This window comes from Aquila chrysaetos, chromosome 1 (assembly GCF_900496995.4).
Source record: "Aquila chrysaetos chrysaetos chromosome 1, bAquChr1.4, whole genome shotgun sequence".
Classification (NCBI taxonomy): domain Eukaryota; kingdom Metazoa; phylum Chordata; class Aves; order Accipitriformes; family Accipitridae; genus Aquila; species Aquila chrysaetos.
The window spans coordinates 51,989,441-52,006,148 of record NC_044004.1 but is presented as its reverse complement, the minus strand read 5'-3'; the positions used below and the strand labels follow the sequence as shown (position 1 = coordinate 52,006,148).

At 36.2% G+C, this 16,708-nt stretch overlaps 1 protein-coding gene across 2 annotated transcripts in view; it reads right to left on the bottom strand.

Moving 5' to 3' along the window:
- The window catches only part of CCSER1 (coiled-coil serine rich protein 1), a 723,061-nt gene that overhangs the window by 373,203 nt on the left and 333,150 nt on the right, over positions 1-16,708 (bottom strand). For both annotated transcript variants that reach the window (XM_030016667.1, XM_030016693.1), the window contains exon 7: positions 9,592-9,669. In XM_030016667.1, the coding sequence (XP_029872527.1) occupies positions 9,592-9,669 (78 nt within the window). The remainder of the gene's footprint in view (positions 1-9,591; positions 9,670-16,708) is intronic.

The window sequence follows — 16,708 nt, the reverse complement described above, 5'->3', positions numbered from 1 at the left end:
ATCAAATCTAAGAGAAAAAAAAGAAGTTTCTTCTTTGGTTCATGTGTTCCCTCTGAATTTCTGTCCAACTATCCACCGAATATTTTGTTCATTATTCACCTGATCAGAATCAAGTTATTAAACGTGTTTGCAGTTTTTTTTCCACTCTCACATTATCAATTCCTTCAATGACAAAAGCAGTGCTCTTTTTTCCTTTTGCCCTTTTTTTTAAACAGCAATTTGTAAGTTAATTATATCCACATCTGTTTAATAAAAAAAGTGTTTAGAAATGTATGTTATCTAAAAACTACAGTATTTTTTAAAATTGTCACAGTTATCTGTAAGCTACTTGAAGTACGAATGGCATTTTCCTACACATGTTCCCCGTGACAACAACGCAACATACCCACAGCCTAGAGTCTAGGTTTTCAACATTTTAAAAAGAAATAAAACTGACACTTTCCATTGTCTCTATCCCCAAGACCTTTCATGGCTCTTGGTAGTCTCTGATAAATGAAGAAGCCTGAATAAACAGATTTCTTATTCTACACATGCGATGAGACATAAAACTTCCCTGAACTACTATTAAGAGTCAGATCATTCAGCCACCCTTAAGAACCATTCAACAAACAAACAAAGATCTTTTACTTTTCCTGTTTTTTTAAAAATTTGTGTAAAAAAGCAAAAGAAAACTTGATGATTCTTGAACAAATGATGAGGATGAAAAGGTCACCTTAAACACACAAATATATTTCATCACCAATCATCAGTGTACTGAACTGTATCGGGAGCAAGGAAAAGGGCAGAGAGTAAATGGAATGCACATGCTGTGGCTTAAAATCAGAGTACATCACACCTTTCCGAAATAAGAAACTTACCCCAATAATACAATAAGAATGTTATACTCCTAATATTTAAATACAGGGAAAAATATTTTTTTTTTTCCACACAGAACTAGCTTTAATGTTATGCAACCATACAAACGTTGGTGGGAAGAGGAACAGCATTTGGAAAGTCCCAACCAAACATTATAAGTCACCTAGTCCAGTTCTATCACACAACCAAAGCCTCCCAGACAAGCCAGTTTCCTCAGCAAAATTAAACAGCCCAGTATAAACACATCACTTGCAACGGAGATTATAAATTAGCAAGAGACACACTATGACCAAGGGCTAAACTCAAAGGAAAAAAAACCAAAACCCACAACCCAAAACAAGGACTACAACAAAAAAATCAAACTGCAGCATCCATCACCTCTCACTACTTTGCTCTACTAAAGAGACAGGTGGAGGAAAGGCAGGATATAGCTGGGTTTCTTAAGTGGCACAAGGTGTCTGTGTTTCAGCAATTAAATCTTGCCTTTAATTTCAGGTGATTAAAATTAACAGAATATATCCCATTCTCCTTAATAGCTGTCTAATTGCTCACCAAAATATCTGTCTCCTTAAAATCTAGGAGAGCATTATCAAAATCAGTTAGTTATTTTTAATGTCGTACTTTTGAGACATCCAACTTGGTAAGAATTTCAAAACACCAACCCTGTATTTCCTATGGTAAAGGATTATGTTTGAAAACATGTGGCTGGGTCATTAACATTACTTATTTAGACACCGGGTAAGTTTATACACACTTTAATAGAAGAGTCAAGGAACTTTTTAATGGATGTTTTCCAGTTGAAAACTTTTATTTGATGAAGCCAAAACTTTTTTTCAAAAACATGTTTAGTTTCCATGCAAGTGTCTGTCAGAGGTTTTCTGGATGAAAAATACAATTGCTGGCCAGAAAGAGAGAGAAAGACCACCTGCTACTGTGAGAATACTTGTCTGAGATGTGGGAAACCCATTTTCAAGTCCCTGGTTTGTTTAATTTATTCCAGGAAGAAAACATCTGTTGTTCTAACACATACTGGAAATAAATCATTATTATTAAATAAATTCTTGCATTGCAAACAGTTCTACATTTTTATTATACTGAATGAAATTTATGAAAACACTCCAATTTTATCTCATTTACAACAATAAAACCGCAAAAAATACTCTTGGGTTGGAACAGTCAATATTGATTTACATTTTCACCTCTAAAATAATTGATGGGGTTAAAATGGTCAGTACAGATTTGTATTTTCACTTCTAAAGTAATCAATGTCTCTGACATAATCCATGCCATCCATGACCTGAAGGCACATGCCACTGTAGTCAGTGGGCACTGTGCCATTGATTTAAACAAAATTTCACTCCAAATAATTCTGCTAACTAAAAGAAAGTTCATCATATTTTCAAATGCCAATGTACTCCCACGGATTTACTTATGCCTATCGGTCCATAGCCAAGGGAAATTAGGAGGATTTAATATCTGTGTTGAGATGATTAGGATGAAGAACTTTAAGTGCTCTTACTGGGGATATCAGGATCCTCCCATGAAGCTTCAAGAAAATCTTTTTTCATAGTCAGTGATAACATGTTTTCAGCAACCTGTAATGCTACAAATTTTATGACTTTTTAGTCTTAGATATAGAGTACTCAGCAGGAAAAACCTTATAGGTACGTATCAGAATTCATTGCGTGATCATTTGTCTGCCTGAGGGAAGGAACCTGAATGAATCTAATATTTACCCTTGTAGTATTGATTATATTAATTTTTAAGTTATGCTGGAAACCCTGTTAACTGAAAGAAAGTAATGATGATCCTTCTGCATGCCTTTGGTTGAAGCATCATCTGTGTTTCTCGTTGTTTTTGGAGATTTTAGTAAGACAGATATTAATCCTTTCTCTGTATGTGGCTCGCTGAGAAAATAACTGAATTTATAGCATTAAAAGCACCAATTTTGCCTAAGCCAATGGCTTGCAATTTTGAAATATTGAACTAACCCTCACTCTATGAAGAAAGTTTCAACAAATTAAGGAAAACATACTAAAAGAAAAGAAAATGCATGCTCACAAAATTTGGGAAAGGCAGGCATAGAGGCAGAAACAAATCAGGCAATACAGGCATAGTTCCCAGTTTCATTCCTGATTCTTTCAGTAATTACATCAGTGACACTGGGAAATTACAGATTTTGTACTTATGCTCCCTGCAATCAAAATTAAAATAAAAAAAAAAGGCGGGGGGGGGGGGGAGCTAAATCTTGTAAAAATGTCCTTGTACCAGGACAACTGTACTTCTGAGCTCACACAAGTTTTCTTGAATGATCCCGTATTTCAGGCATTAGGGCCTTCAGCTATTAGTATTTTGTTCCCAGACCAAACTTTGAGCTGCAAGCCCTGAAGGAAATGGTAATCTCAGGAAATACCATCTTGTGTTCACAACGTGTAAACATTTGTCTGTCTTCTCCATACATGAAGCCTGGCAGATATACATTACCCACAGGCACTCAAGACCGCTTTTGCCTGGGTGATAAATTCTTCCTTAGCTATAAATCAGTCATTCAGAAAAGAATCTCCATTAAGGGGTTCTTGATGTTCACTCTCATCTACAGTCTGGTTTTTAACACTTCATTACACTTAGATTGGTTAATTAGTACCACTAACCAAACAAGGATGGACCCCCAGCCCTGGAGGCAGTCTTTTGTCCTAGTCTTTACTCTGCCTTGGGAGATTGCTTATTTAGTCTATTTGTTTCTTTTTGCTCACCCAATTTACCCTAAGAGAGCTAAATCAAATACTTTCATGTAGGGAAGTCTAACAACCCAAAGTAGCTAAGCAGTAACATCACCTGAATGATTCACTCACATACATTATTCCTAAAATTGTATAGCAGTATTTTTAGAATATACAGTAGCTCCATTGTCTTCTGTATCTCCTCCTTTCAAAACCTGCAGGAAGAGGTAGACATTTCTGGTTCCATAGTGTACAGGACAGCTTTTTCAATGGACACACACAAGGTACACAAAGATGTTCAAATTTGGCCATAAACATTGTGTATTTTCAACAAGAGCAAGAAGTCAGAATCAATAGCAGACACAGAGAGCGTGTTGGGAGAGAGACAACTCGTTTCCCAGACTCAGTTTACAGGCCAGTATAAACTAAGACCTGAAAGAAATTATTAGGTCAGGGGAAAACTGGGCAAGTATATATATATATACATATTTAATTTTTTCTTCCATCAAGTTCTACTCTGATGATGTTATTCTTTGTCACTCCATTTTATATCAGTCAAAGCTTAGGAGGAGAATTTCACAGCCACATCCACACCCTGCTGAATGAGCTGATGCAAATATTACTCATGGAACAGGTGATGTGGTTCTACTCAGACAGAATTGCTGGCAGAGCCCTGTTCCTTAGGAAAAGTGTGCACAGAGCTACTGAGAAAAAGGAAAAGAGAGTGAATAGATGCACAGATGCTTCTTGCAACGGGACCCATAATACCTACTTCTCACTCCTACCTTCAGAATAAATTCAGTGCTTTTGTAGATCTCATATACTATGATGATAAAGACTATGAAACAAATCAGATGTATAAGTCTTTTCTCAGAAATTACAAAATGGAAGGCTTTCATCAAACGCAGAAAGCTGCTGTGATGACGTGACTTTTGAAAGTCTGTGCTACACCAGTAAGACATAAGGAGTGATAGAGAAAGTGAATACTGATACAGGAAATAAAAGTAAAGAGTGGGAGGAATTGATTAAACCACTGAAGAATTATGAGAGACTGGTTTAAAATAAGATGGAGATTGGGGCAGCAGATTAGGAGAGGTGGGGTTGAGTGAGTCATACTTCTATAACTCTATTTACTTTAGTAGAAATACCAAAAATATTTCTGTAACAAATAAAACCCAAAAAACACAGAGGCTTCAGAGCTTACATTCTGCTCAGTGCAAGCAGAAATTCAGGTGGAGGGTGGAATGAGAGGGACAAGAGCTAATGAGGCCTCCAGCCCATGAAAGAGGATCACTGAACCCTAACCTCTATCTGCCTATGGGTCATAATGTCTATGTGATTATTTCAGACTCTGTCTTGAAAACAAAAAGAAATAATACGTTAAAATAGTCTTATTCAAAGAAGTGCCAGCAAATACTTAAAATATTGGAAATAATGCATTTAAGGAAGAGAGGGTAAATAGGCTGGCTGTGTGTCAATTAGCATAAGAAGCTTTTTGAAATACAGGCCCAATTTGTTGTCATTGTTCCTGTCTAAGTTAGGACAAGATCTCATTCTTCAGCTACATATGTAAAGTCACACTATTGTCACTGTCATATTGATTATTCCAAACATCTGCAGTAAAAATATTAATCTGATTATTGACCAGATTGAAAATTTATCTCTTGTTAAAGATGTATGCACAAATGTCATGAGCTGACAGAGAGTCATGCCCATTAGTGACTGCAAAGATCTGCATTTACAGAGCCTGCAGAGCTGCAGGATGTATGGCGGAACTATTAGTATAGACCTAATTTAGTACAGATCTATACCTTATTAGACCTTGGTGGTCTTAGCAGTGGTAATACTGCTAAGGACTGTTAGCTTCTGCTACTTGTGCTGGCACTTCCATTTCTTACTCAGGGAATTAGCATTGAGAGTATTAATTACAGAAGTCAGAACACAGTAAGATAAAAAATGCTGAAGGAAATTCTCAGCTCGCTCAAAGCAGAAAAGAAAGAATGTAAGGATTTTTTTCATATGTTTAATGCCAATTAGTAAAGCATGGTTGAGATTAATCATGGAATTAAAAAGCAATTAAACATTGCTATACTAAATTACTATTATGGTTACTATTTACAACTTGGTTGTGGCTAATAATCAGTGAGACTGGTGCTCATTATAATAGATAATGTATAATTAGGTAATATTAGCTATCTTACGTACCAAATGGCTGTCACAGATCCCTTCTTAAAAATGCCTGTCACTATATTTTAGAATAACTTAAAAACTAATAAAATACTATTATAATAAAGCACAGTATAGTTAAGTAGGAGAAAGGAACGGGTTCTAAAAAATGGCTGAGACATTGCTTGGTAAGTTGACCTTTCAGAAATACCCACTCCTTCACTGATCTTCTAAATGAAAGGCAAGATTATTTTTAATTACAGCTTATGAGCATAGATATAAGTATTCATAATTAAAAGTCACTCACATTTAAGCCAGCTACAGTTTTGCTATTATAATGCAGAATAACACCTGAGTTAAGGTTGCATGACAAATACCATTCTGCTCTGCTGTATTTCAAATTCTTAATTCTGAAATTTTTCAACTGTGACATAACTTTTTTCCCCAAGATGAGGTTCTAATTCTTCAAGGAATGTTATACAGGGACAGAAGGATAAACTTCTGTTCAAAGGAAGATCCTCCCTACAGAAAAGTTTAAGTGCAAAACCACCAACAAAGAAGGTGTTCTTTTGTGAGAGAAGAAATAAACTTCTCCCATAATACAGGAAAAGATCTTGCTTTTTTAAATAGCTTTAACCATGGAAAACAGCAGAAAATTGAAAGTTGGAATCTGACATAAAAATAACCCTCACTAAAAAGAAATGCCTATGAGTGTTTTATCAAAAAATGGTTTAGAAAAGCTTTTCGAAAGAGCACTGTCTGCATACATGTCTGAACAGGATTTTTTTTCTAAGCTTTTGAAGAGCATGGCTAGGGAAGACTGCTCCAAACACGTGTGTCGCTAACTCCACAGAGAGAAGGAAACCCAAAGCCACATGAAAAATTGGTTGTACTTCTAGCTACTATGCAAAGTTGCTGTTTCCTCAAGCAAAACCAAATTCCAGTGCTATGTCACTATTTACAACAGTTATGGAATGCAGGTTGCTGAATGGCATTAATGATACGTTTATGTTTTAATTTTCTCAAGGTTGCTTTTAGGATTAAATAGCACTGGAGTTGGTTACCCTTATTTCTTACTCAATTGTTTTCTATTCCTTTTCTTAGGTATCACTAACACTCCTTTAAAGGTCCCGTCTCACCATAAATAAAACATAATGATTCAATTCAAATAATGGTATACAATGGACCCAGGTGGAGTATCGCTTGCGGTACCGGAAAATATTCCTGAGTATTGTCTCACACGATTTGGATCTTTCTGGCAGTGCTGCATTTCACAGCCTGTGCAATATATTGTGAAAATGGTAGCCGAGGTCAGTGTTAACAGAGCTAAGATGCAACATGCAAGGACTCCCATGGGAACCTTGGTTCCGGCTTTCCTTAGATTAAATTCAAAATCTTAAAATGTTTTTGAACAAGCTCAGGTTCTCCTTCATATTCATAGAGCACATATCCTGTGGGATTAAAAATGACAGGCATCTGCTTTGGTGAGGTTGGACATAATAAGAGTACGATGACAGGATTTGCATTCTTTCTTTATGCAGAAACGCAGACTTTCTTTTGAAGATGAATTGATAAAACCCAAGAAAGGACAGTTCTCTTTCTTGGTATAAAACCAGGTACAATTGAGAACAGGGGCTTGGTTTCATTTCACAGTCCAATATAAAAGCTCATTAGCTCAGAGATCTTCAACTATCCCAAAGAGACGCAGCATTTATACTGTGCTGCTTCGTTACACCTGTGTTTTCAGAACCACAGAATGGAATTTCTTTTTCAATCTTCAATTCTACAGCAAGGAGGTGGGAAAGGTTATTATCATGTTGCTAAGGGAAATGCATCATCCCGTCATCAAAAGCCAATATTATAGACTGACAGTATTTGGAAAGAGTTATGGCTTGTAAAACCAGTCATTCACATTACTACTGGAACAATATTGCTCTCTCTTGGAGTGAGTCAGGGAGAAATAACAGAAACTGTTACATTTTATATTACTTTTATTTCTATTTAAGGGCATTGGCTGTGAGATGTATTGGACTTTTTCCTGGTCTGGCCTCCATTTTACTTGAATTCCAAAGGAAAATGTTTCCTATTTTGAAAATTGACTGAAAATGAAAGATTAAATAACACTTCCTGCCCTTTTTTTTCAGTTTCTTGTACCATTTTCTACTATAAAATATAAAGGAAGGAGACTTTTAATATGAAGAAATACCTTCATTTTTTATTAGAGCAACTATTGCACTTCAAAGAAGTCATTTACAACCCATTTCGAGCTATACAAGTACCATTTCCTTTAAAAATAAATAAAGGCACTACAATGTATTTGTCAGAGTGCTCCTGATGCAGAGAGCAGTGTTTGCTTACCTCAGCTGCGAATTTAAGCATGAGAGTTTATTGTAACTATTTCAAGTTAGATTTTCTTACCTCTTACACATTTATCTGAGCTGAGCAGCCCATTTCTTTGTATGTGACATATCTTAGTGGTTTCCCAGGCACAGGGAGAAACAATAACTACCAAATCTGCCTTATAATGTTGAGTAGACTTCAATGTGCATTTAATGTAGTTTCCCAAGAAAAAGACGTGTGCTCTAGCATCTTGACACAACATTTCTCAATTTCAGCCAAATCCGATTGAGAGCTAGGGGTCTTGGAAACATTAAATCCCAAAAGAGGAATGAGAATCAGTGAATAGCTGACCACAGATATCCCATCTGTACCTCCACTGATGAAACCACCAAGCAAGAACAATCCTTAACCATTCTAGTAACAGGAATCAGCTGGCTAGCTAGCAGGTTATGAACTGTAGAGTACAGCTCTTGCACAGACATACAAAATATGGGAAAAAGAAAAAAAAAGGCCAATTTTTTTAATGAGGTTGGCCAGGTCTGAAGGAGGCTGGTATTTCCTGCGCTGGAGGCTTGTGCAGGAGACACACAAACTTTATGTCATCAAACTTCATTAATTCTACTTCCTCGGTTTTAATTCAGTGTCATCACAAAGCGACTGAAAACACAACCCAAGCTACTAATTGTTTTCATACAGTAGGTGGAAACTTACTTGGGAAAGGGGAAATTTTAAAATGGATGTTCCTGTGAGTGTAACTTTGTCCATATTATGACACACGTTTAAGACAATGGTGCTGAAAAACCAAGTTCCCTCTTCCTTGTGTCAGCAAACAACTGGCAAGGCGACTGCTTTGCTTGCAGCTACAGCACCGCTCTGAATATATACCTGGGTGGCCTCAGGAGACCTCTTCCAAGAGGCGGGCTCTGCCTAAGGCCATTCTGTGTCCCAGGGCTGGATACCATGAAGTCAGGTGAAAAAGTGACATAGGGCCACTTGTTCCCTGCAGCTTAAACCTTACGAAGTTGCAGATATTGTCCCATCATTTATTATTAACTAAAATGACAGGCCTGTGGCTTACACTGGATTTACGCCAAAACTGTTCTTTGACATACCTTCAACAACTCCTGTATTTTTGCAGTAAGTAATCACTGTTTCATTAAAACACGTACTTGCAATATAAAGAAAAATCTGTTGACGAAAAATGACATACACGCATATACAGGAATGCACATATCAAAATGTATCACCAGCAGATGAGATGGATAAAAACACAGTCTTATAAATAATGGTTTATAGCTCTAGTCTGCTAGAAAAATAATCCTCTCAAAACCAATAATGTTTTATTCTAGGTATTTCTTGAAAACTGCATGGTGTATATATAAGAACATCTGCTGATATCACAGTAATTTAAAGAAAAGGAAGCAGTAGTAATAGCACTTCATAGTACACCAGATAACACGATAAGCCAAAATTCATATACAATATTTATTATGAAATTAATTCACCATACCTTGAAAAATAACGGCTCCTCAGGAAGAGGGCTAACAGGGAGCGAGGTGGTGCTACTAGCTGGACTCATGTCCGTACTCTGAAAGAAAAGCATACAGGAGGTTGCATTTCCAATCAAGTTCTACAGACATCTTTTTACATTTGGGGAAAAAACCCAAAGAGCTCAAAACCAACACTGAAAATCCAACAGAATTAGATTGACAAAGCAACTGCAATCTGTACGGTATTTACCTTTAATTAGTAAAAGTATTTCACTAATGAGTAAGTACTTTGCATTTTCTTTATTTTAAGTGAACTCCCCATTCAAAGACTGAAACATATGCACAAGTACACAAACATACTGTGTCTACAAAAGAGTAATACAAGAGGATAACTGAGAACACGAAATTTTGTTCATATAGAACAAGCTATGATATACAATTTTTTTTTATTGTTTTTATTATTTTTTGGATGGCCCAATAGTAAAGTTAGAAGGCAAAATTAACAGGAAAGCAATATACTGCAGGAAAGTATTTGGATCCACATTTAAAAAAAAGATCACTTTCATATGAGTCAATATATCTTACAAATGAGCACTAATATATGAAAAGAAACAATGAATACCAAAGTTAATAATGAAAATAAGTCAGTATACTTGAATGGAGCTATCCAGTCAAAATGCTTGAATGATTGATCTAAAAACCCACTCCTTTTTTAGGTAATATTTCAATAACCTGTTGGTTAGCACGGTCATTATTTTTACAGATGTGACAGATATGAAAAGAAGTGTGGAAATTTAATAATTTGGAACAGTAATAATAATAGAATAACAAAATCTGGATTTAAAAGAACACACAAACAATACCAAGATTGTTCTGGAGAAGACTAGAATATATGATACTTCTTGGGAAATAAGTCCTTAAGTGCTAAAATGAAAAAATCCACTACCACCACCACCAATAAAACAGAAAAGATGTAATGGAGAATATAAAAAAAAAGTTTGCATGGGCTAGAAGTTAATTTCCTTTTCACACTGTGGCACTGCAATGCAGAATGATTTAATGAATTCAACTTATGCAAGTAACTAATCAGATATCTGGTTTCACATCACTATGAATCTATTATGACCCCTTCGATAAGTCCAAATTCTGCAAGTGAAGAATACCGCTCCACCCATGAAATTCTAACAGTTCATTCATCAGAAGATTTTTATGCAGAGATACCATATTTTATTTAACCAATTGGTACAGGATGAAAACTGAGATGAAATTTTGGGTATGAAATCCCTATGTCAGATCTGAAATAGCAGGCACAGACTTCAAAGTTAACACCTACAGAGAAGATCACTGAGTTTAATTAGATATGTAACAGTTACACCATACCTGAAAGCAAAGGCAACAGTTACTTGCTAAATAAAAGAGATTCAAATAAAGGAGAAAGGAGAGGGCCATGGTAATTATTACCTAAGAGAGTGAGCGAGACAGGTAGTTTATAACCCATGGAACACAGAGAAGTTGTTGAGGAATAAGGGAGATTATAACATGTCAGAAAGCCAATATCTTTGTTGAATCCATTACTTTGGTATGCAGAAACATTACAAATTTTAACATGGACTCCTGCACTTGATCATCAAGGAAGCTGACTGATAAAATTTACTAAAAGGAGGTGAAATATAGCTCTTTTAGATTAAACTCAAAGTGCAGACAAACCAGAAGACCTCCTCTGTGACAACATTCTTCCTCAAAAGCCAACAGTTCAGCTGAGGACAATTTGTCTTTTAATTTACACAGAATAGAAAAAAACTAAGAGGGGAAAAAAAATCAAGTAGCTGCTTTCCAAACCAAATCAAGTGCCCTAATTTGCAATTAGAAGTGTGCAGGAAGGCAGTCCAATCTTTTAAGCATTGAAATAGCCTCAGTATGCAGATTTTGCAAAGCAGATTGGTACATGTACGCTACATGAGCTGCAAGTTCTTCAGTGATAGCTGGAATCTAAGAAAGGTCGAGCAGCCCTGAGGGTGGCGAAGTTGCTTTGACAAAACATCTCAGGGCACATCCACACGATGGCCTCAGAAAAACATCTGCTCTTCCGTGATAACTGGACACGAGCCAGCCCAGGTCTGGATGCCATGCTGATGTGGCACTGTGCCTGAACTAGAAAGGCTGCTGAGAGGTGGGGTGTATTAGTAGGGGCACCGTGATCATATAGCTTCTGGACTGCAAATGGTTTGAGTCTGGCCAGATAGGAGCATTGGCAGAAGAGCCTGTGTCTGTCTACAGCTGTCCGTATATACATAACCCTCAGTGGCCCCTCCAACAACTTCAGTAACTTTCCTCTCTAAGGAATGCAGAGCAACTTCTCTGCCAGTGTAAATTAATTCAATCCAGTGGCGCTAACATTGTTTATTATAGCGGAGAATTGAGTGAGACAGTACCAAAAGGGTTGTTTTTCGAGCTATTAAAAAAAAACCCTTCCAAACTAATCACTGCTTTGAGAGATGTTGTCAGCTTGCCCTCCTGAAGGGACATATTAACAATTTCAAACAACATCACACCTCCCACCTAAATTTACCGTCCACAGGGTATTTGTCATAATCACACTTTGCAGTTTAAAGCCTCCCATACATACAAAAAAACCACCACCCTAAGGAATTCACCCAATGAGGACTTTTTATTTGATGTTGCTTAAACCAATTCTGTTCTCATAATAGCAGCCACTCACTGCAAGTCTCACTTGAAGTTGATAGATTTTATTATAAATTAAACAGAAGATGCTACACCGTTAGGCTATAATCATATCTTATAAGTTGTAGTAGATGTTAAACATCATTTGTATCATAATTATACATATTAGGCAAAATTAGGTAAATTAGGACATCTCCTAATTTTGCAGTACTTAGCTGTGCAACTGCAATGTTTTAAAATGTATTTTTGATGCACAGTGATACCACAGCTGGGTTTTGTAGACTGAGCCTTTTCCCTGTGTTGCTGGAAACCTCTGAGTGTTCTGGAGGGCAGACAATTTGCAAAGCTTTAATTACCTAAACTCTATTTTTAAAATGTCTGAATACCAAGTAATTCAAGTATTTCTCAGAACAACAGTTTAGAAAATACCATCTTGCCCATGTCGAAAACAACCCTGTGAGCTTTTCTTTTAGTGTTCTTAGGCCATTTTTTAAATTTGGAGCAGGCTGTTAAAATACAGACAACAGACATTATTAGAATTTTGCCGATAACTGTTCCACGATTACAATGGTCAATGCTCAAGTTTTCTTCTAATTTCTAGAACTGATCAGATTAAATATACATCATCCTTATTGTGCAACTGAATGGGTACCATGGAGTCACTGCTAGGCCATGATAATAATTTACCCTCGGAAAGCAATGTTAAAAATGTGATTAACATCAGGAAATTTCTTGATAATGAGGCAAAGGAAGAAAACAAGTCTAAGAGAACTAACTTTTCCCACTTCTGCATCCTGTTTGGAGATCCAAGATCAGGATCCTGCTTGTGGACAGATTTCCACCATTTTAGCTAGGTGAATGAGAAAGCAGCTCTTTCTGGAGCTGTTTTAAAGTAGTTACAGACTTGGTTTTGTTTTGTGTTCTTCCACTTCTGTATACCTGCTTCAAAACAGAATGTTTCATAAAACCTACATACTGACGTAAATTGTCTAATGGCAGATTAGAGAATGCAGTCAGTGTTTTTCCAGCAATACAGAAGATCAAGTATATATAAATGCACATTGTTAAAACCATGTTCCTTTGAAAACTATAGTATCTTCCAGTCTTCAGCAACTGTTCTTTAATGAAAACAGATTTACCTCACCTCATAAATTGGGATTTCTTTCACTACAAACCCTTGTCTTTAATCTGATCTTCTCTAGGGAGAGGCCTATGTATCAACCTTCGTTAATTGTACCATAAAATATGGACCATCCACTGTATATCATCCACTGACAGAAGCCAATTTAATTTGCTATGACTGCTTTTCAATAAGGGTAAACACTGCAATGATAGTTGGCAGACATTGACTTCTCCGGAGATCAGTATCACAATTTATTGATCTAAGAAGTTAATACTGACAGAGAAAATCTTCTGTGGATATTAGAGCTAGAGATCAAATAAATCTTTATAATAACTGAAGAAAAGAAAAGACAATCTGTGTACTTTATAGCTTTTTCTAAGGAGTACTGGATGATTGGTGAACTGACTTTCAGGATGATAGTTTTAGTTGTATCATAAGTTACGCCAGTAAGTATCATTTTATAATCCAGAAGTTGAGTAGAACTAGGAAATTAAATAACTGTAGTCAGCAAGCTCAGTAGTGACATTTTGATATACTGAAGGTAATCAAAGACCTGCAAATGGATTTATTAATGGATCTGCACAACATCTCTATGAAATACTGTGCTTAAATATTATTAACCCATTTTATCAATGAAAGTGAAAAAGAAGGGGAAGTGATTTGCTCAAAGCTATGAAGGGCTCTTAACAACAAAGATAGAAATCATGAACTCACAAGTCCAAGCACTCCAGTTGTTCATCCAGAGTGTGCAATGCTCCCCTACACACTTTGGAGCGCTGCGATTTCTGTAGTCTCTATATTATTTAACATCATGAACAGTTTTTGCTGATACATACACTTCGTGCAAATAAAATTACTACAAACAATTGAGGCCAGAAAAATAAAAATTAGTTTTGAGAAGAAAAAATAGCAGACACATGAAATGAGCTTTTACCTCCCACTCCTCCACCATGTTTGATCAATTTTCCCCAACATCTCCAATCTCACTAAGAATGGAAGTGCCTCCTTAAAATGTGTTTAGGCCTATTTTCTAACACCTTTGAATACATTCCAGGTGGTTATTTATAAACCTATTTTATGTGTCTTTTATTAGTAGGTATAGTTAGTTATTCTTACTAATTACTAATACATGCAATTATCAGCTGAGACATCCAGTATTTGCCAGGTCCATTGCCTAGAGCTTGCTGCTCCTATAGTTTAGAAGGCTGCATGAGTCTTGCATCTGACCTGAGTTACTGTAGCTCCCATTGCAGGGGCAAACCATAAATTACAGCTGCTACTGCTTCTTGCTACCTCTTTTTATGCTAGTACATGAGGTGTGGATAGCCAAGTGAGTTTTTAGTGATTCAGTTATCTACTGATTCTTAACCAGCACTTAGTACACCGGTGGGCAGATTAGCCTCGATTCCTCTTAGAATCTAAGCAAACCTAATCACCTGAGCTGTGAAATGCCAAAGGAAAATTTCACTTTATTTTAAATAAGACACTGATCTGTCACTTAACAGCATTTGTATGTCTAGTACTGTTTATTTTAGAAGACTGAGTTCTCATCAACTCTAAGCAAACACATTTAATGTAATATTTTGCACAATAATTTTTTTCAGTGAGGAGGGATCAGGATGAAGACATTTTGTTGACTGCTATTTGTTTCTACTTTGAAAAATACCTGGAAAGATGCTCTTTTAGCCTTTTAATTAGGCTAAATTAATTATAAAGCCGATAACCAGTAAGCAACATAAAGAGTATATAACCAGTCCATGGTTTGTTGCAGGGCTATAGTGTTTGAAATAGTTTAGACTCAGATTATGTTTTTGCATTGTTTAATTTATATTTAATATATATTTAATTTACTCAAATATTTAAATTTACTAAGCTAGCTATCTCCCCTCTCATATTAAATGCAGAAGTGTAAAAATACTGAAGTACCAGCACAAAAGTAGAAAGCTGAACTAAGCCTCTAAAGAGAGGCACAAGAATTGGAGGTTGCTGGTTTACAATTGAGTACATACAGAGGGAAAAAAAAAGTCTGTTTCTATAAGCATATAAATGTCACATTTCTCATAATAGGAAATGACATATATATCACTATATAACTAACAGATTTATTTAATAGCAAATATCCCTTCCTTTCTGCTCTTTATTTTCACCTTGATTTTTCATTGCTCATTCTTCCAGTTTGTCTTCATTCCCTGCTTTCCTTCACAAGACTTGTAATAAACAGAGACACAAGTTTCCTTGGTCAGATAACTTCCTGGCACACAGAGGTTAGATGAAGGGTCCATTAATATGTAGGAGAAAACCACTTTTACCTTCCCAAACAGCAAATTCAACTCCAGTTAATCTCTAAAAACCCCCTTCACTTCTATCTGCAAGCAGAATGTAATTTCAAAAGTAATTTGGTCAATGACTTTGGGGTTAACATCTCTTTGTGAAGAGTACTGCAGAATCATCAATGACTGTCACTGTGTAAGTTGGGACTGCTACTATGATGCATTATATTAAATGCAACTCCAGTCATATTTTTATCCTAATGAAAACCAGGGTGTTGCTTTCACGGACGCAAACGCTTTGTTGACAACACAGCGGAGAACTGATTTCCTTGAGCAAAACTGTACTCCGTTTTCAGTTTCTATTGTTTCTTTCATACTTCATTGACTATACTATCCAGCCTTGACATTTTGTTATTGTATATTCTTCCCTAATAAGATCATATAACATCAGCTTTTTCTGCTCTTTCAGCAGTCAATTGAGAGAACCAAGTACTCTCCTGGGATTTTAATCTGCAGGCTGCCTATTTCAATTGCTTTTATTTCCTTGCAGGAGATCTTTCAGGTTCAAATATATTTTGCTTAAAATACATTCAGTTTTGTAGCAAATATGACGGTTGTCTCATACAGTTGGTTCAGTGTTTGTTTGGGTTTTTTTTTTTTTTTACTCCAGTCACAAAGACTTTCTTTTTCTCCAAAGTCTGCATCGCAGCACTAAGAGTAACTACACTGATACTCCATACTACAGCCATAGCCTGAATCTGGAAGAAAATGTCTGCATCCATTCAAAGAAGATTCTATCAACAAAGTATCTCTGGGCTCTCTCAAACTCCTACATCTTCCCTGCATACAGATCCATCACTTTTCTACGCTTCCAAATAAAACACTTAGGAAAGAAGTAATCAATTAATTAAACCGAGAAGGATCAAATCTGATAACAGAATCACCTCGTCTCCCTCCCTTACACATTCATGTATGTTCTGCATCACTACATATCATAACATACCGGGACCAAGATATAAGCTGGAGCCAAAAAGGATCAGATATTAATACAAACAATAGATG